This window comes from Saccopteryx leptura, chromosome 11 (genome assembly GCF_036850995.1).
Source record: "Saccopteryx leptura isolate mSacLep1 chromosome 11, mSacLep1_pri_phased_curated, whole genome shotgun sequence".
NCBI lineage: Eukaryota > Metazoa > Chordata > Mammalia > Chiroptera > Emballonuridae > Saccopteryx > Saccopteryx leptura.
The window spans coordinates 39,116,377-39,138,151 of record NC_089513.1 but is presented as its reverse complement, the minus strand read 5'-3'; the positions used below and the strand labels follow the sequence as shown (position 1 = coordinate 39,138,151).

The window sequence follows — 21,775 nt, the reverse complement described above, 5'->3', positions numbered from 1 at the left end:
CCATGGGCTTTGTATAAGAGACTTGCAGTGTATGCACTGTGACTTTATTTATTTCTTAAATTTTTATTTCTTTTTGTTTATTTTTTAATTTTATTTAGAAAATTAATTTAATAGGGTGACATTGATCTATAAGAGTATATAGGTTTCAGGTAAACACTTCTAAAGTGACACACTATCCAGCTTTTAAACATTTCCCCAAAAGCATCAAACTAGGTAACAGCAAGTCTCTAAAACTTAAGAAAGTCCTCACAGTCCTGGTGCAGGAAGCCCACTGAGCCCACTGGGCTGAGAGGAAAAAAAAAATATTAGCCATTTGTGATGTTACACGCAGCAGCGGCAGTGGGTATGGGGAGACAGACCTGGTACACAGAGGATAATAAGGGCCAAGAATACCAGAGCAATCGAGAGAAAAGCGCCATGGAATCTTTCAGTAGCCACTCACACTTCTATCACAGCCAGCTCCCATGGTGTCACTTGAGTCTCTAAAGAGCTGGCTGCCTGTCAGATGACAAGCCTGCTCTCTCAGGACTGCCACTGCTCCCCTGAACCACCAGCCATGGTCCAAAGGATTCCAGTGTCCAATGACTGCCATTTGTGAAACCTCCGAACATGAACATCAGAGCCTTCTTTCATAGTTCCTGAGTCCCCACAACAGCCCAGGACCTTAGCAAATTTGACCCAAGTCAAACTTTAAGAGCCCAGGAAGCTGTTAGATATTCCAGAGCCTGCACCAAAGAAAATACAGCCTTCTTTGATATACAGCTAGTGCTCGACTTACGACCACGATTGGTTCCGACAGACCGGTCGTAACACGATTTGGTCGTTAGTTGAGTAGGCTATAGGTACAGTACTGTGAAATGATGTTATAAAAATCTTTCAGTCATATTTTATCATAATTTTCTTTCATTATTGTTATATATCATAATTTTCTTTGTTTATTTTATGCCATTTGTATCATCTCTACACCATTTTGTTTCTTATTATCACATTCGTCAGGTTTAAGTAAAACATTGCATTACTAGTACAACTGGTTTAATATTTGCAAAGACAATTTCCTCTTGGTAGACATCTTGGGAGGGGTTTGACGAAAAATATCCAAGACACAAAACACAAATTGCTGTACCGAGTCTGGGATAACAGTTGAAATGGTGCACACAGAGATGGTAGTGCTGCCGGAAGCTGGTCCACACTGTCATACAGCCAGCTGGGCAACGCTTGCGCTGCCAGACGCGGAGCAGTTGTTGCTAGCAATTGTGGTCATAAAGTTGAATGGTCATAAGTTACATAGGTCGTAAGTCGATCAATATTTGTATTCCAATACCATTCTGAAAGATATTGTTTCAGCTGCTTGGCTGAGACTATGCTTTGCTGAGAATGGTACAAAATATGGCAACCACACCATCTTCTTCGGACTCAGGAAGACTAGGATTGAATCCTCACTTTTCTACTTTCTCACAGTATGCACCTACTTTGCTGTACTTGGGGGAGGGTCAAATGAAATAATTTCTATAAAGCACTTAATACAGTGCCTAACATATAAAGCAGGGGTCCCCAAACTTTTTACACAGGGGGCCAGTTCACTGTCCCTCAGACTGTTGGAGGGCCAGGCTATAAAAAAAACTATGAACAAACCCCTATGCACACTGCACAAATCTTATTTTAAAAAGTAAAAAAAACAAAATGGGAGCAAACACAATATTTAAAATAAAGAACAAGTAAATTTAAATCAACAAACTGACCAGTATTTCAATGGGAACTATGCTCCTCTCACTGACCACCAATGAAAGAGGTGCCCCTTCCGGAAGTGCGGCGGGGGCCGGATACATGGACTCAGGGGGCCGCATGTGGCCCGCGGGCCGTAGTTTGGGGACCCCTGATATAAAGTATCCCTCAACACTAGCTTTTACTATTATTATGGAGAAGGAAGATGTATATCTTCAAGGGTTTTAAGGAGAGGTTGTATAAAGTGAACACCAGTTAGTGTTGTAAATATAATGCACACTCAATAAATGTTTCTTTAATACTTAGGGGATATATTATCGCTTCATATTCATTTAAAAATATCCTTTAATTTTTTTGAGCAGTATATAAAAGCAATCTTAATTTAAATCTTAAGCTTTAAAGAAGAGGATGCTAACAGTTTCTGTTTCCTATCCAGGGCTAAAAGGTACGGTTCCATGAAAGGTGAACTGTTGGCTATACTGTACATTCACCCTGATTTTATTAGTGAAGCTGATATGCAAGGACATAGACACAAAACCATTAAAAGGAATAGAGTCTCTGCAGCCAGCTCTAATGGCCAAAAGGGCACGGAAGGACATTTCCTAATGAGGGTAATTAAACATGACTTGATAACCACCAGAAGCCCTGCTGATTATGGCAGTGAGGAAGATAAGGAAGAAACCTTGCCCTCTCAAAAGGCTGGACATTTTATACCAAACGTGTCTGTCCACCTGCCAACAGCACTGGGAGAAAATAATGCTCCCGTTCAGAACGTATCTGATGCCAGTTTCAAGCATGGCCCAACCTCATCTCCTGACAGTCCAGACCAGAGCAGACTGTCCCCAAGCACTGATAAAAGTCTACCATACATAAGGCAAGACAGAAGACATAAAGGTGTTTTTTGTTTGTGTTTCTTTTCTTAGGCCCCTTTTTAGCTATTTTGTTCAATAAACTAGCGACCTTTGTTTTGGCACAAAACTTAAACAGATAGAGATGCTAAATCAAGGGCAGAAAGGATAGGGGGAGGACTAACCTTGTCAAGGCTGCTTGGCTTCCATTTTCTTTCTCATCAGTTAGCTCCTTAAGAAGGGTACCTTCCCTTCCCTTGGCAGGAAGATGGAAATCTTGGCTGAGTCAGCTTTACGCTGTGCGTCATAGCTTCTCGAGACAGCTACTGGAGACCTACCTTTGCCTCTAACCACAGGCATCCCCCACCTACCTGACTGACCTCTGAGATCTACCCATCCTTTAAACCTGGCGATTCTGTAAGGCTGTGGCTGAGACATCAAGCAGGCCCTGCCTGATTATAACAAGCTATGTCTGCCTCCAGTGGCACAGTCTCCATCCACATCTTGAGGTAACACACATGCTCCATAAAACACCAGCCACGTGTAATAAAAATCGACTAAAACTTGTCTGGAATGCAACGTGGCACCAATCCATTTCCGAGGCCCACTGTTGTAAAGAGATACTATCTTCCAAAAAAACTAATAAAACAGTATGAATCATGTTCTGTTGCTAAAAAGGCTTAATGCATACTACTACACAGAATGGAATTTCTAGCCAGGAGCCATTCTATTTATGGGATATAGAAATGCAATATATTCCACAACACTGAACTTCTCAGGAACCGACCGTGATTTTAGTATTTAAAGCAATACTTTCTTATTTAGAAAATGAAGAAGTATTTGGATTAAATTCACTTAGCAACTAAAAGTATTTATAAATGGGTTGTTTTTTCTTTAGGAGAGAAGGTAAATAATAAAATCCACAAAACCTTGAAAAAACATCTTAAATTCAGTCAGAGAATGTACCCTAATAGATCTGAAGATATGTCAGAAAGCTATGGGAATGAAAACAGCATGGAACTGGCCTAGAACAGACAAACAAAGTAAGTAGTAGAGCAGAGAGTCAGGAAGCCAACCCGCAGACTCACACATAAAGAGCCGCCTGCTTTATGTCAAGTGAACCACCGCAATGCAGTGGAAAAGGGTTATCTTTTTAGTAACCAGTGCTGCACATCCACAAAGGAAGAAAACAAAAAAGAACTCTGATCCTTACCTTGTATCTAATGAACAATCAAAACAAAGCTTCAACAAGACGTTAAATTTTTTGGAGGGAGGTGATTCATTACCTTGGGGTAGATAAAGTTTTCTTAAATAAGACTTCACTTCTCAAACCATAATGAAAAAAAATTGATAAACTGGAGTTCTTTGAAATAAAAATTTCTGTTCATCATAAGATATCATTAGGAGAATAAAAAAAGCAATTTTCAGAATGAAAGAAGATATTTATAATACATTTACCTGGCAAAGAACTGATATCCATAATATATAAGGATGTTCTACAACTCAATGAGAAGACAACCCAATAGAAAAGTAGACAAATAAGATAAAAGTTCACAAAGAAGATACGGTAAGTCAATACCAACATCCTAATTAAATCATAAGACATACACTATCAGAATGGCTAAAATGTTAAAAGACTGGAATGCGAATGAGGATGTTAGGCAACTAAATGCCACTGTGGCGAGGGAAGGTGGGAACTGGTACAATTATTGCGGAAAACTGGCAGGATTGTACCACAGCTGCCCATATGCACATTCTAAGGGCTATAAATTCAATGTCTGTGCACACAACAACAGAAATGCATCAACACACACACACACACACACACACACAGATGTTCATAGTAATTTTAAACATAATAATTGGATCAGCTCCAAGGTCGAAGTATAGTAGAATGGATAAATAAAATGTGGTTAATTCTTATAATGGAAGACTATTTAGGAGCAACAAAAATGAACTACTCTAAAATACAGCATGAAAGACACTCACAGATATAATGGTGAGTAAAGGAAGCCAGACAGGAAAAGTACCTACCATATGACATCCATTTCCATAATAAAATCCAGAAGCAGGTGATGCTAAGCTATGGTGATAGAAATAGGAAAAAAAAATACTGATTGCTTTTGGCAGAGAATATGCTACCTGGCAAGGGGTACAGGGGAAGCTTCTGGGATGCTGGAAATGTTCTTTGTTGATAGGAGTGAACCTGTGTTGATATGAGTTAAACCTGTGGGAACCTTCTGCTTCTGGCTGGACTGTAGAAAATCATGAGACTATTATTCTCACTCTGATGCCTAGAACAAGCCCGATAAGTTACTAAGCCACAGACTTCTGAAACTGTAAGATAGCTGAGAATATAATGAGGTTGAACTGCACAAAAACAGAGACTGACAAGCCTTTCCGAGGAGAAAGAAGACCCATAGCTGCTCTTATCCCTGGAAGAGTGGCAAGAGGAAGGAAAAAAAGAATCTGTCATTAAATTGTAACAGGAAAATCACCCTGACTTTAAAAGAACCTTCAGTAGCCATGACGGACAGGCTTGATGGGAGTCACATCCTGAGGGAGTCCGCATGCACCTCCAACTCTTTCCCACATGCCTTTACCTGGGGGTACATTAATGTGTGAGTGCAGGGTCAAAGGTCTGTCATGCTAAGGAGGAAGACTGGACGTGATAATTCCCCAAGAGTGGATGGGGGTGTGAAACCAAAAAGAGGACACTCATCAGGATGCTGTTGCAGGATGGTGATGATTCTGACCTAAGTTAAGGTAGCAGCCTGGATGAGGGAGAGAAGTGAATGGATTTTATGAGCCTCTAAGGAGGGAGAGGAGACAGAGTCCTTGGTGTAGCATTACTACACTGCATGTTTCATTGTGCTATTATGAAGCAAAAATTAGAAGGCATAAAAAACCCATTATGTAATTTTGTCACTATTTTCTATAATGAGAACTGCAAATGGAAATCGTGACAGAGGATCAGAGATGGGCAGAGGCTCTTAATCTAGACGAAAATGCCCTCGAAGAACCAAGAAGCTACAAAAGGACGCCACAAGAAGACCAGCACTAAATAAATCAGCCAAAGTGAACAATATAAAGAAAGTTTCAGAAAAATCTTCAAACTATCAGAAAAGTGGATATGAAACAACATATTCACACCTAAGAGTTTATCTGGGGTCAAAAGAAAACTTCAGAGGTCAGAAAAAGAAAAGCTTGAAGATTTATGATGATAATATTAATAAATCTTTATAATAGGTAAATTTTACCATTTGATCTCAAGCTTCAATATAAGTGGATAAAGTCAATAAAGGAGGTAAGACTCTCCTAAAATAACTAGCACAATAACGTTTCATTAAACAATTTCTTAAAGGAATGAGATGTGGGAGAGAAGAAATCAGATCTGGTGGCATCAAGTGCCCTAGTCCAGACCCTCAAACACTGAGAAATACCTTGGCTCCTGCTTTTAAGCCATCAAATCTATGCAGTATCCAATTATCGCTGTTGTCCTTCCACGTATTGTTATTTTCACTGAAGTTTCATTGGGTTAAGTTTAAGTTTATGCCTAGAAAATTATGCACAGTGGACATGAAACACAAGATACCAGTTGAAGATTCATGAAATAACGTGGTCACCACACATTTGCTAAACTTGAACGCAGAGAGCTGAGAAAAGTGAAAAGATAAATTAATCAAGCATAAGCCAAATGTGAATTTTAATATCCAAAGACAGTTATAAGCAAGAAACTCGGGGGTATATTTATAGAGCCACTTTAATTAGTCAGCACTGTATTCAAAACAGCTTCACACACAAGTCAAGTTTCCAATAGGCTTTAAATATTCTTACAAATAATAGTTGAGGAATGTGGTAAATCAAGCACGGAAGCTGAAAGACAAGCTTGAGTTCTGGCTCTACCAGTTCAAATTCAGACCAAATCACGCAAAACCACGCAACTAGCTACAGATATGACATGGGGAGCTCTAACAGGCTACCACAAAGAGTTAAACACAACAGTGGGTGTGAATGTGTTTTCTAAAACAAAAGTGATACATTATTTCCTCAAAAAGATAAAGAAGAAAAGGAGAAATTATATTCATGGAAATTTGCTTTTATTCAAGTTTATTATTATTAGTTTTTGTATTTTTCTGAAGTGAGAAGCAGTGGGGGGAGCAGACAGACAGACTCCCACATGCAACCAACAGAGATCCACCCAGCATGCCCACTAGGAGGTGATGCTTGGCCTCTCTGGGGCATTGCTCCACTGTAATAGGAGCCATTCTAGTGCCTGAGGCAGAGGCCATGGAGCCATCCTCAGTGCCCGGGCCAACTTTGCTTCAGTAGAGCCTTGGCTGAAGGAGGGGAAGAAAGAGTTAGAGAGGAAAGAGAGGGGGATGGATGGGCAGATGGGTGCTTCTCCTGTGTGCCCTGGCTGGGAATCAAACCTGGGACTTCTACACGCTGGGCCGACGCTCTACCACTGAGCAAACCGGCCAGGGCTGCTTTTATTCAAGTATATAGTCTTATTGCTAATGTCTACATATATACCCGTGACAGAGTACATCTGAATTTACTGATAATAACCCAGGACCAAAGAATTCTGGGTTATTTTTTCTGACTACTGCTCCTGATATTTGCATTACTAATTAAAAATGACATAACTATCAAATGTATCTGATACCTTTCACAGTGATTTCCTATGGATTACATTAATATCATCCAGATAATTCTTAGAACTCTATCAGAGTAGTTTAGACTATAACATAAGACAGACTGGAATTCACATCTTGCATCTATCCCTTCCTAGTTGTATGACTTGATAGAATTCAACCATCCTTAGGCTCTGTTTTCTATCACAGAAATGGGGATTTTCACAGTATAATATCACAGGTTTTAAAATATCACAAAATGTAAGAGATAAATAACTATTTAATGTACATAGCACAAGGCTTGGTATATAGTAAGAGACCTTATAAATGTTAGCTATTACGACAGTGGTTCTCAAAATGTGTGCCAGGGCGGACTGGTACACCCTAAAAGATTTCCAGGTGCACCCTATGGTATTCCAGAGAAATATGTGCCTGTTAGGGACCAAAAAACCAATAGGGTTTTTGGAGTTTAGATTTTTTGGGGACAGAGGTGTGGGGAATTGGCTGTAAGCTGACAGTCTGCTCAACCCCCCACCTCACTTGCCTCATTAGGTTGCAAAAGGCTGTTAAGTTGTGGTGCTGATTATTTACACTACCCCCCATGTTCCCCGGAAAGACAGGAGACAAGTTTCTTCTATACGTTGTTTGGTGTAAAGTTAAGATGATATGTATGGTGGGGGTTTTCTGCACTCAACACAATTGAGAGTAAAAAGAGAGAAACTCTTCAATGTATTGACAACAAAATAAGAGTTTGATTTTCAAATATATGCCCAAACATTGAAGAAATCACTAGGACACATCAGGCTCATGTTTCTCATAAGCACTAGAATGAAAAACTTAACACATTTGTGTCGGGACCTGCCAAATTTACTAAATCGTACTAAAACTATATCTATATAGATAAAAAGATAACTTTTTTGTTGTTGTTTTTTAATCCCTCTTTTCTACAAATTCCAGAAAGCATAACTCAAAAAATGTAACATAAAAATGTTTTTAATGTCAGAATAAATTTAATTTTGTCATATTTATTTCATTTAATTACCATAAAAGCACGCTTGGACTTTATATTTTTTTCTTTAATATTTGACTTACTTATTATAATATATTTCTTAGAAATTTGTATATAGTGCGCCTACAATTATTTGTATGATTTTAAATGCACCCCAACTTCAAAACTTTTGAGAACCACTGTATTATGGTATTACAAATGTTACTTTCAATCAGATGAAGTTCTTTGTTTTCCACCTATTGGTCATTTTCATCTCTGAACAAGAATGCCATTCCTTACACAGTGATGCAGAAGCTCATTATAGCCAGATGGCAACTTCAACATTTACTGTGCAGCAATCAGCTAAGTACCACGACAGACACTACGGACACAAAGATGGACTAGACATTGCCTCTAACTTCAAATATTTCTCAAGGGTATAGGATTCTATTCTAGCGCTTTTTTCTTCTATACATGTAAGTATCTAAATCCCAGTATAGAAACTACTTTTTTCAAAATTTACTTAAATTTTGAATACCCAATGGAAAAAAAGAAAAATAATTTATTTCTACAAAAATAATTACAACAAGTTACATTCTAGGTTCCTGAAAACAATGTTAATCATTTTCCTACAAACTAAATATAATATTTAACACTGAAAAAAATTCAAGAATCATGTACTCCGTTGAGAAAAATTTGCCAAGTGTTTAATAATGTGATAGCAGAAAGGAAATTTGATGTCATTATCTGACGGTGTGTATTAGCATCTGTCCTATCATTTAAATTATACGGTCATGAAATTTTATTTTAAAGTTTTAAAATATGGCTTACCTGGTCTTCTTCTCCTCCACCTTCTTCATCATATTTTAAAATATTATCTCTTACGTCATCCTCTGGGTCAATTAAAAGTTGCTTGGCCTGACGTTCTTTATCCCGGCGCTTCATCCACACCACAAACATCAGAACGAGGACTTGGGGAGAAAAAAAGAGTAAAAATGCATACTATTGTAATTTTTATTTTATTTAAAAAAAATTTTTTTAGCTTTTTTTAGATTTATTTACTTAATTATTTTAGAGAGGAGAGAGAAAGAAATAGAGAAAGAGAATGGGGTGGGGGGGCAAGAAGCATCAACTTCCGTACAAGCCTTGACCAGGCAAGCTCGGGGTTTTGATCTGGTGACCGCAGCGTTCCAGGTTGATGCTTTATCCACTGCGCCACCACAGGTCAGGCCAATATTGTAGTTTTTAAAACTTGACCTATCTAACCATAGTATGCAACACTCATAATTTATACTTCTGTGAGTTAAAAGCTTTTATACATCTTTCCCTCTATTATCTACTTCTGGCCTCACATTAAGAGAGACAAGACAAAGCACGAGCTTACCACTGGGTCTAGTGTGTGAAGACCTGTGTTTCTGAACCTGGTGTCCTGTGAACTCAGTGTGTGAATGCCTGTCCTCTGTCCCATTATCTACAAATGGGAACCATAACCATTTCTATCTTCTAACTTCAGCTTGCTAAAGGATATTACTCTCAATAAAATGGTTTGTAAATTCTAAAACAACATATAACTGTAAGTTCAATTGTTACTTGTTAATTAACTGCTGTTTCATTCGCATTGGTCAGTCATTATTATCCTCCCCAGTTCAAGGAAAACTACTTTTCAGGGAGTGTAAGTGCTTGCCAAGATGACTTGGGTGGTAAGTTGGAATTGAATCAGCAGTTAGACCTTGAGGATTTTTGACTCCCAAAGGCTGGTGTTTTTCCACTGCACTGCTGCGCATTCCCTTTCAGATTAAACTGCAGGCTTCAGGTAAGAAGGCTAGGGGATTAGCCCGAGCACTGAAATAACATTAGGCTTTCATGCTTTACACTTGTATGCCAGCTTTAGAATCATAAATTTTCCAGAAGGCTGATGTTAAAATCAGCACCAATTCATTTTCCTTCAAATGCTATAGTCATGTCTTCATGCCATAATCCATCATAGCTCGGTCTCTCTTGATAAGGTTGGCATATATGTCACATTTTAGTTAAAATTGAAACAAATACCTATGTGCACATCTAGGAAGACTTTTTCTCTAAAATCTGGAGATATCAGTTTACATCCCAAAGCAAAAGATTTAATGACTCCTATTTGAGCACATTTTTATTATTGGCCATAAAAGTAAATATCCTCCCTTTAAAGCCAGATACATGATCTCATTTGCGATTGTTCCGGGGCTAAATCTAGCAAGTGGATTATTAGTATAGCACGCAGGTTTCAAGTTATTGTCAAAGTAGTCTCCACACAGGAAGTAAAAAATGCTCAGGCTTGATAGTAATTGCTTAGAATAAAGAGACAGCATTCTAAATTACCAGAACACTTGCAAATGGCGAAAACCTAAAAGAAATGGCCAACGTTTTCAAGAAAGTGATCGGTGCATAGCATGATCACACTATGAACTAAGGCCTGCTGCTATTCAACAATAAAACACAGAGCCCGGGCCATTTATCCTTTTAACCTGCATGCTTAGAAGTGGGTCCTCAAGCACTTTCCAGTGGTTAATTTCTTGCATTCCACTGAACCAAAGATCGCAAAGTCTCTTTAAAAGGAGCTATTCCTTAATCTAAACTTGCTCTAAAGAGAGAACTTATTGAGCTGTGTAATCATTTCTATTATCAAATGTGCTCCATGAAATACAATTTATTACTATTTTACGCAATCTTTCAGAAACAAATACCTCGATCCTTGCATGACTGGAGCAGGTTGCTGACTGTGCTTTATATAAAGGAAAGGAAAGGAAAGCAATATACTTATTTTTCTAAATCATCAACTATGGGCTATAGATTCATACTGAAATCACAAGGTAAGTGCTCCAGCTAAGGAGCGCCTAACATTTTTCTGTAAAATGTGTTTGCTACAGCCCCCTAAACCCTGGCATCGGAACACGGCAGCAGGGCAGGAAGAGGTGTGCTGGCTGGGTTTGCCAGACACGGGAAGGGCTTGAGCAGTGCTCGGGGTTCTTTGCATTTCGAAGTGGACTTGGCTGCCTCCTCCCTGATTGGCAGGAAAATGCTCAGAGGCTAAAGAGAGTTGTTCAATTACTTTGAAAGGCAATATCAGTAAGTTACTTTGCTAAACATCCGAGAGGTGAAAAGAATTAAAATCTGAGAGCCAAAGAAAGTACTTACTGAGCAGAATGATGATGCAAAGCAGGATGGCGATGATGGCCCCCGTGCCAAGCCCTGCCCCCACAATCCTGTCCACGTCGGTGCAGTCCCCGTTAGAGTCACACTGGCAAACTTTCACACGGAGGATGGAACTATTTGATTTCGGAGGATTACCCGAATCTGTGATTATGATTGGAACTTCATATATCCCAGCCTCAAGAAATTTTATCTTTAAATTAAGCTGAGCAAAATCACCTATGTAAAAACAAAAACAAAACACAGTTTCATAGTTAATATGTAATATGATGGGTAACACATAACACTTTCCAGAATGTACATACTGCCCAGTGGTAGATATAAAGTAGATTACAACTATACTGCGTTGTGAAGACTTCTTTGGCTTTAAGGGCTTTAATATTTTATTTAAACTTTATGTAGCTTTTTAAATATCTTTAATAAGAAGATTATAAAGCACCTAAAATTAACTTTTTATACCAGGCTTCCAAATGTCTCAACTGCACAATGTATTCAAATAATTAACCTGTTCTTACCATTTAGCCGAGTGATGGTCCAGTTTCTCTTAATAGCCGCTGGAGACAGAGGAAGATCAAAAGCAAATGGTCCAGCATTTGGATCAATGTCATAATCAAGTGCTGTGATGTTAATTGAATTGGGGTCTGGAGTTTCACAGGTCTCTGCCTCTTGAGGTAATACTTGAGGGGCATTGTCATTAATATCAAGTAAATAGATCTGCAGTGTTCCCGTGCCACTCATAGGAGGGATTCCTGAAAAGAAAGGAAAATCACAAGCTGATGCCGAACAATTCTCTGAGCCTCAATGACCATGAAATTTTCAAAGCTTCTAGCCTGCTTGCCCTTTTCTTTGCAAACCCTTGGAAAAAATCTAGTTGCCACAGCACCTGGGCCGACTGTTCTCAGAGCAAGGATAAGTCTTGCTTCCTTTGTAGGATGACCCTGAGCTGCCCCTGCTGGTGTGCAGGCGCTGAGCGCAGTGACAGCGTGTGCCCCTGCGAGTGCATGTCCCCTGCTCTTGCTGTCCGTTCCTCTAGGCCCTGTGCCCTCACGCCGCTCTAGGCACCGTGGGGAATGTAAGAGAAGCAGAACAGCAGGCCTGCGGTCTTGTGGAGCCTACTTTTGGTGGAAAACAACAATGTGTGCGTGAAAGAACATAAGAATGCTTTTAAAGCTCCAACACGGCTATGAAATATTGAAACTGTTTACAGATCCACAAACCTCATTTTGGGAAGAAACACCATGGAGAAGAGAAATGGTACTTATTGATCAACAAATACTGCCTTGGGAAAGCATGAGGTTGTTCTGAACACCTTATTCCACTGTAACCTAGAAAGTAAGTTCAAACAGACTTGGAACCCAAGTCTCTGTAAACTGTGCAGGTCGCAAACCCGTACCTGGCGAGGCTGCTACTGAAGATTGATCTCACTGAACCCACATCCATTCTCGCTCCACCGTATAATGCTGTCCCTACCACTTGTGATAATTTAGTGATGTGGCCTGGTTATAGTAGAGATATTTATAAATGCATATACAGTAAATCTTCACTTTACATCATCAATATACATATAACGAGAAATGACATATAATGAAACCAATTTTACCACAGGCTAAGTGATATAAACAAAATGTAAGTTCCTGCGACATCTCACGCATGTTATAATGAAAGGGTGTTGAACAAAACAACATTATTTAAGAACCTACTGTAATATCATGGAAATACTACATTATACATATGTAATTATATTACTTAATTATATACTTTGCATATTTTATAAATATGATAATAGAAATATAACCATCTTCTGTATAAGGCTGCATACAGAGACCCAGAGATTTAACTGACCTGCCCAAGGACATACAACTATAGGAAGGAGCACACATGCATTCCTGAGGAGGGGACAAGAAGCACTGTCTACGGAACTCTGGGGACTCGGAATGGTTCTGAGAGCAGAAGGAATTAAGGTGGAGATGGATAGAGGTAAGAGGGAGGCTGTATGCTAATACCACCATGACCACTATGACTCCATAGTTTGAGAACTTCCACACTTAATATTATTGTCTCTCATAACAACTCCAGAAAAAGCAAGCAGCAAAAACACATGATCAAAGTGAAATGAAGGCACAGCAAGCATAAGAGCTTGCCCAATCAGTAAAGAGCAGAACTCCAAATCCAGTCTTGTGACTTCAAGTTAAGAGCACCTGCAAAGCATCACAGCGACTTAAGATTTCACTACTTATATCAAGCACTCTTTTAATTAGAAAATAATTCACCCCGGTGGATGAAAAATTTATTCGCAACTCACAACCAACATACATATATATCATTTCATAGCTTTTTAAATAGCAACAGCACGGTGCAAGATACATTACTCTAAGTTCCACCAGGAAGGAAAACTACTGCTTGCCCACAGCGAGAGCAGCAGACAGACACTAATGCTGTGCCCCGACCTGCCACGGCAGACGCTGTTCCTCCCAAGTTTCAACGTTCAATATTTCCACATTCACTCTCATATTAGAAAGGATAAGAAAAATATTGCTTTGGTTCTGTCATCACATAGATTTATGACAGATAATGATCCCATTGCGTCTTATTATGCAAGATTTGGAAGGGTTCATTGAAACTATTCTATCAAAAGTGTCTGATGGACAGTGTTTTTCAAACTGCCCATCTTAACCACCAGACTGAAGCCAGCAATTTTTATTAGATGCTAACATGCAGAGTCAAACACTTAAAAGAATTTAAAAATATCGTTGTGATTCAGTTTTGAAACGATTAACACATAATAAAAATATTTGAGTGTTAGGTTGTGCCAGACAGTTTTATAAACTTTATATGTACAAGCTGTTTTATCCTCCCCGATACACTATGAGTTAGGTACTGTGGGCATCATCCCTATTTGACAAGAAAAAGACAGGGCGAGATTTAAAACCTTGTTCCCAATCCCACAGTTAGAAAATAGAGCTGGAATCTGGGTCCAGGGGCTCAGAACTTCAGAGCTTACACTCTGAAACACCTATCATACTAAAAACTAAAAAAGTTAAACAAGTCCAAAACTAGCTTTATGTAAGTCACGTTTATTTTACACATTAAAAAAAGTACTATCTATTAATCTCTACCATTTAAAATGTAGCAAAGACCCAGAAAAAAGTGCTAAATTGTATGTTCCAAAACTAATACACTAAAACTAAAGCGCATGTACTCAATTATCTCAATTTATGCAATTAAGAGTTTTCTAGCCCACAGCGCACTAGAGGCAGAGAATTAGAAAGAGGAAAAATGCTGGAGACAGATAAACTGACGGCAGCAGTAATATAAAAAGACCACCTCAAAAAACACAGCATCTGGGCCACTGAGGACAAACTCAACCTTCAGTAATGAGGCATCAACGTGTAACAAGGCAGAAAACCTCAAAGGCTTGTGATCACAATACGAGGCAACCATGGAGGATATATGGGCTTTTAAAACAGACAGAATATGTCACAGAAACTCCAGCGGAAAGATAGACATTGGACCTATGAGTAATAAAGGTCAGTTTTCTAGACAATTGAGTTTCATAGAGAATCCTCATTTCCTGATGATGCATTCACGATGAGGATCTACTCTTTTTAACAACATACAGGATAATACCATGATGGTATTTAATTACGTACCATTGTCAGAAGCAAGGAAAGTGGCATTATATATATTGTTTTTCACATTTGGTGACTCTCTGTCCAAAACAGCAATTGTAGTTATTTGCCCATTCACAGGATCTATTTTTAGCCAATTGGCAGGATCAGATAATTTTGTATATCTACAAAATGAAAACACTGTAAGTTAATTTTTTTTTTTTTGCCATGAAACTTAAAAAATAAGGCTATTTTACTGGTTTAGTTCCAAATGCAACCAGCTCGTTAACTTGCATTTCTGTAGAGAATGACTGAAAATATTTACATCTTTAATATGGAAAAGTATTTTTGCGAAAGTGGTGTTGGGAGGCACATACAGGTTGTATACAGGCAGGCATGCAGGAAACATTAGGTAAGGTGTTTGAGAGCAAAGACCAGGAGCTCAGTCTGTCTACTGTGGGCTGTGGTGGATTCAACAGATCTCATTTTAATCTCCTGTCTAGTTCAATGAATAGATACAACAGCTCAAATATACTTTCTAAATATACAGTAGCCTTAATGTGCAGGACTTAAGAGAAATTATAAATTGAATTTTCTATCGCAGAATACTCCTAAAATGTTTACCGCCTATCATGGTGGAGAGAGGTCACTGTGATAGCGGGGAGACCCCCACAATCCTATCCCTAGTACTCTCTAGCAGTGGGCCAAGCCGCAGAACTACACCCTTCAGAGGAAGTCCCACCAGAGTGTGAGTCTGTATGAAGCAGATTATCTCTATCTTAAATTCCTTCTTTATTTGGGGGGCGAGGGTGAGCTTTTTAAACTTAGATAGCCAATATACAGATTGGAAAAAAGAGCCTATGTTTTGAGCACTAAAAAGTTGTAGGAATACACCAATTAATGAGCTATTTATCTACGTTGACATTAATATATAGAGAAATGAAAAGACATACAGTTATGTGTTAGCAGCTGATCTAAAAAAAGTTAAATAAAATATGAGCTAATTTTACAAATTATCATCACCAGCACTGACTAGTGGTGTGGAGTGTGCTCTGCCAACCCTCTACTCCCTCATCAAGAAGGAAAAACTTGGTTTTGCTGAAGTTGGAAATCTTTACAGATATGTCCTATAACTACTGTATAGGAAAAGACTGAAAATAATTAGCTTTTATTTCTTGATTTTGGCACGAGTGTTCTTTCTGATGTATGGAGATGAAACAAATGTTGCAGGCTTTGGAATGTCACCTGTTTATTTATAGAAGCTTTTTGTGATTTTGGTATGAAAGCACAGGCTAAATTACTATTGAATATTTAAAAAAAGGAAAGGGGGCAGAAGAAATGGAGGCAGAGAACATTTTTTTTTTCCAAAAAGATCTGTGTCAATCCATTCTTCTATTTCCAGTGTACTATATTCATTGATCCAGGAGGAAACTTCATCAAAGGATTAAAAATAATCGTGTAATAAGTAGTTTTGGTTCCAACAGAAACATCTTCCTCAAATGATACATTTTATGCACAGCATAGAACATAATGTAAATTATGAAAGAACATAATGTCAATGATAAAAACAGCATAAATGGCTTGTGATACCTAATATTTTGCTGCATATATCGATCAGGGTCCTGAGCGGTAAACGTGGTTAACATGGTCCCAGCATGAAGGCCTTCTTCTTGGCGAATAATCTTGGGATTTGGGGCAAAATAAGGGTTTTCATTTACATCGATAACTGTAACAGACACAGTTGCAGTTGACTGAGGTGGGTGCTGAATACCCTTGGCTAATGGCACTTGATTTTCTGCAGCAACAGTAAGGACAAACATCCTATTTGTTTCGAAGTCGATTGGCTAGGAAATACAAAAGGGAAAACGTATTTTTGCAGGAAATAATAATTTCATTCTGCAGTTTATTCTTCTATTAACTCCCTTTTCAAAACATTAATTTTTCATTCACTATGCTACAGCTTCTCAAATTTCTGGAAATTATGCGTTAGCATGGTCAGTGATTGAAATATTTATCACAATTTATACAAGATATTTATAAATCTTGGGTATTTTAAAGATTTATGTTCACAAATTAATACACTTAATACTGTAATGATTGAATTTATTTATTTACTAAAAACTTGGCTATTCTAAAAAATAGTATGGTTGCTCAAACACACTAAATAAACTAAGATCAGATGAGAACACGATGGTCTAGAGCAGGGGTCCCCAAACTACGGCCCGTGGGCCGCATGCGGCCCCCTGAGGCCATTTATCCGGCCCCCGCCGCACTTCCGGAAGGGGCACCTCTTTCATTGGTGGTCAGTGAGAGGAGCATAGTTTCCCTTGAAATACTGGTCAGTTTGTTGATTTAAATTTACTTGTTCTTTATTTTAAATATTGTATTTGTTTCCGTTTTGTTTTTTTACTTTAAAATAAGATATGTGCAGTGTGCATAGGGACTTGTTCATAGTTTTTTTTTATAGTCCGGCCCTCCAATGGTCTGAGGGACAGTGAACTGGCCCCCTGTGTAAAAAGTTTGGGGACCCCTGGTCTAGACTCTAGACTGTGCTCTCCAACACTGGTGCACACACAGACTATTCCTAGCTATGAAAGCTTCTGCCACTTTGTAGTAAAGTGAAAAAAAAAAACCCTCCAAAAACTGGAAAATGTAATTTTTCATAAAGTTAAACTCATTCAACTTAAAAGTTCATTCATAATTTGATATATACATTTTAACATATATACACTTAAAAAAACAATAGTATTTGTAAGTAGATTTTTTTCCCCCTTACTCAGCAAACAAAAACACTGGTTGTTTCCCAAAATAATTCTGGGATTTTACTAGTCTATAAAAACCCCAAATCTAAGAACAACACTCTAGATAAAGGCAATTCACAAGCCATGTAAATATTAACTTCCAAAGTTCCACTGAATCCTACTGTCCACAGAAAAGTTATCACCCAAAAGTGACCAGACTGGACTTTCATTCTTAACTTCCATTGACCCCCCGCAGTGGTCGGCAAACTCATTAGTCAACAGAGCCAAATATCAACAGTACAGTGATTGAAATTTCCTTCAAGAGCCAAATGTTTTAAACTGAAACAATATAGGTAGGTACATTCCTTATCTAGGTAGCGCCCGCACGTGGTATTTTGTGGAAGAGCCACACTCAAGGGGCCAAAGAGCCGCATGTGGCTTGCGAGTCGCAGTTTGCAGACCAGGGTGTGGAAGTGCAGATGAGCAGTACTGTGCGGGAATAACATGAAAACAGCTCTTGGGGAGCCCGTATTCTATCCCAGGTTGTATAAGAACAGTCAAGAGCTGAAGCTATGAGAAAGCCACGTCATTATTATCACAAACTATACGACCATCTCCAAATCTTCAGACACATAGTGGGCGGTAGTGGAGCAACCAAACGGCGCCGCGATTGGCCCATCATGAAAGCTGGACCACCCACTAGTGGGCGGGAGGGACCAGGTTGACCAACACTGCAAAAGTGGGCGGTTTCTATAAATAGGTTCGCCATTAAGGACTTAGGTGCTGTTACCCTCCTCACTTTTTGCATGAGGAATCTGCAGCTGACAGAGGTTAAATCCTGCCACAGTCACAATTCTGGGATTGGAACATAGATGGTTAGGTTCTAGAGCCTGTGCTCATAATTAAAATTCTGTGTTCAGAGACTTCCAGCCCCCACCTGATGGGGACATGACCATTCTGCTCACACAGACACACATACGGCAGCTGACACCTGAGAGTGCTTTTCTACGTAAGTTCACTGTCTTGGTTTCCTTACAAATCAAGAGTGTTGGGATACAGGACAAAGAAGTGAATCTCTTCGGTGGATAAACAGAGATGTTCACTTTTACATTAGCGCTATGTATCTGTTACACTTGAACATCCCCTTTATCTACAGCACTTGGGTTTTTTGTGTTTGCTTGCTTTTACAATTTAAGTCTTGAAAATAGCATTTAAAAACAGCAACGTAAATTCAAAACCTAAGGCATGGAACCTCTCCTTGCCCACTCATCCCATTTTCCTTTCGTGATATTTTCTGGCTTGTGCCCTGAGCCCATACTCTAATAGTGATCTGTAGACATAAGAATAGAAGCTGTGGGGCAGCAGTCCTCACAGCTATCAATTGGTGACCCAAACTTCAGGACGTGACACATCACGAGCACAGCCACACTGATGGTTAACACTGTTGAGAGCTGTCCTGTCTTTAGACTGTTAACAGTGTCCAAAACAATTTAAAAATATTCAAATCCCAGGGATAAAGTGAGAATATCTATGTTGGCCTCCATAAAAACTACAAAATAACAAATGTGACTCTTCAAAATACATTAATTCCAGATTCAGAGATAATTGAAAGAAGAAAGTCAGAAGACTGAATAAGAAGCAAATGGTTGAGGGGCACATATTGGTCCCTGCAGAGTGGCCGTCAAATTCAACGGCCTGAGTTCCACTTACCTTCACGACAGTGACTAAACCATCATTGCTGTTCGGATCGGTCTGAATGGCAAACCGCCCAGTCGGGTCCCCGCCACTGATTCTGTACGCAGCATTCCAGGACGGTGTATGGGGCTGGTCCTTATCGGTCACAGTGAGATTAGCTACAATGACATCCACCCTGTTTTCGGGGACTTCACCATAGAACTATAAAAAAAGAAAAACCTCAGTCAGAGGAGTGACACGGACCAGTGAAGGACAGCGTGTCTTGAGGACCACACCACCCTGACTTGACTGGCCCATTAAATCTTTATTATCCCCACTAAACATGAAGATCAGAAATGCAGGTAATCACAGCATTGATGTCCGACTTTCAAAATAATGAAACGTTTTCCAGCAGGCAATTGTTTTCCCAAATTATGTCAAGTTTCATTAATATTAAAATTAGCATCCATTTGTGAACATCGGTTTGATTAATGGAAAGTGGGAGGAAAGGACTCGTCTGACGAAAACAATTTTCCTCAAGAGATAATAATTATATGCTGATGAAGTAGTAAAACTCAGTCATGTAATTCATGTACCTGAAAATATTTGTAAGTATTTTGTTATAAGAGCACAGAGTTACTTGAGGTGTGTGTGTGTGTGGGGGGGGGTCATTTCTTCCACGAAGCGTATTTTAACAGCTTTATCAGTGGACTTGGCTGGTGACTCAGGAAAAAAAAAAAAAAAAGTACTTTGGTGCCTTATTTTAAACTCTGGTTTAAGTGACAGAAAACATCTGAGTCAGTAGCCATTCTACAATTAGGTTAAGCTAGTTCCATTTCTACTTAACACACATTAATTATTCATGACAAAACTTCCTGGTAATGGACCAAGACCTAAAGTTCTGTGAGTGACAGTCTATACTTACTGTCATGGCGGTAAACTCTGGAGGGTTGTCATTGACATCTGTCACCGTGATGAGAGCAGTAGCTGTGTTTGAAAGGCCGTATGTGGGACTGCCTTCCGTGTCTGTCGCTTGAATTATTAACGTATATTGTTGCACTTTCTAAAAAGACATAAAGATAACCTAAATGAAACTAATTCCTCAGGAAGACATAACAGTTGTTCTGTAAGTGGCTCTTTATTACACATAAAGAACGTAGCATCGTTTAGTCTGACAACATTACTTGAGATTTCCCAAGTGGAGTTTACTTTAACTTGCAAAGCACAGGTCTGTTCTTTGTCAAGAGAGATTTAACTATGTATTTTCGCCTCTACTCATGGGAAGAAATGGAGGGCAGATGTGTGAAATTCAAAGCTTAGCTGAAACTTCCATTCATTTCAATCTTTCCTTTTTTTCTGTACTTCTCAGCATGCAAGTGCAATGTGAGCAAAAATTCAAGTCCCACTGGTTTATCACGTGTTAATTTCTATCCAGTTTAAGATACTAAAGACAATAAAGAATCTTGAGAGGAAGAAGAAAGCACATATAATTTACATAGTATATATGTTTTCCTTTTATATATTATTCTTTTTTTAGGTAGGATTGCTAAATCAAAAATTAGGCATGTCAACAGATTTGACATATACTTAAAACTTGCACTCTGAAAAATTTCCTTCACTGTGTTGAAAGCCCATCCCTCAATCCCCTTGCCAAAACAGGATATTATCCAGCTTTAATTTTTGCTATCTGATGAGTCAAACATTGAGCCTCATTTTATTTAATAAATTGATTCTATGTAAATTCACAATCATTACATATATTTATATATATTTGTTGGTATATATTCTCACATATGTTCTTTCTATTATAATAGGGTTCATAAAATATTTTCTCATAATTCCAATTCATACATGTTATTCACAACTATACAGTAGAAATACATTCTATTCTTAAATGAAGGCAGAACCTAATTAAAGGGTTTATGTTTCAATCCTTACTCCTGGAACACAGTAGGTATTTAATATGTGTATGCTCACTGTATTGTTCTTTTGGTATAACACTTGTGTCCAAAGACCTATAATGGACATGGATACATTGATGATTATTACCAAATGGGCATCATTGATTCAAATTCCGGTTGGAATTTTTTAGAGGGTAGCCAAATTAAGCTGTAATGTCCTTTAGAGAAAATTTGAGATTGTCAAAGTCTAGAACACTGGCTGACAAACGTTGATATTAGGAAAATCTAAACAAAATGAGTATCTAAAAATCATTGGAAATCTCTGTGAAAATTGGTGCAGATAAAAAAAATACATAGACTGTTTTCATAAATGTTAAAACATTCTGAACAAAACTCACTTCTTCAAACAAAAATAAACTGTCACCGCAAAGTGCAGTTTTCTCTAATTCTAAATATAACTAACATTATGA

General features: G+C 38.5%; 1 protein-coding gene across 2 annotated transcripts in view; it reads right to left on the bottom strand.

Annotated features, from left to right (window-relative positions):
• CDH2 (cadherin 2) overlaps positions 1–21,775 on the bottom strand; it is a 254,708-nt gene that overhangs the window by 24,683 nt on the left and 208,250 nt on the right. For both annotated transcript variants that reach the window (XM_066353642.1, XM_066353643.1), the window contains exons 8-14: positions 20,330–20,467; positions 19,441–19,626; positions 16,580–16,833; positions 15,032–15,174; positions 11,897–12,130; positions 11,367–11,600; positions 9,027–9,166 (exon numbers count right to left, since the gene is read on the bottom strand). In XM_066353642.1, coding sequence (XP_066209739.1) covers positions 9,027–9,166; positions 11,367–11,600; positions 11,897–12,130; positions 15,032–15,174; positions 16,580–16,833; positions 19,441–19,626; positions 20,330–20,467 — 1,329 coding nt within the window. The remainder of the gene's footprint in view (positions 1–9,026; positions 9,167–11,366; positions 11,601–11,896; positions 12,131–15,031; positions 15,175–16,579; positions 16,834–19,440; positions 19,627–20,329; positions 20,468–21,775) is intronic.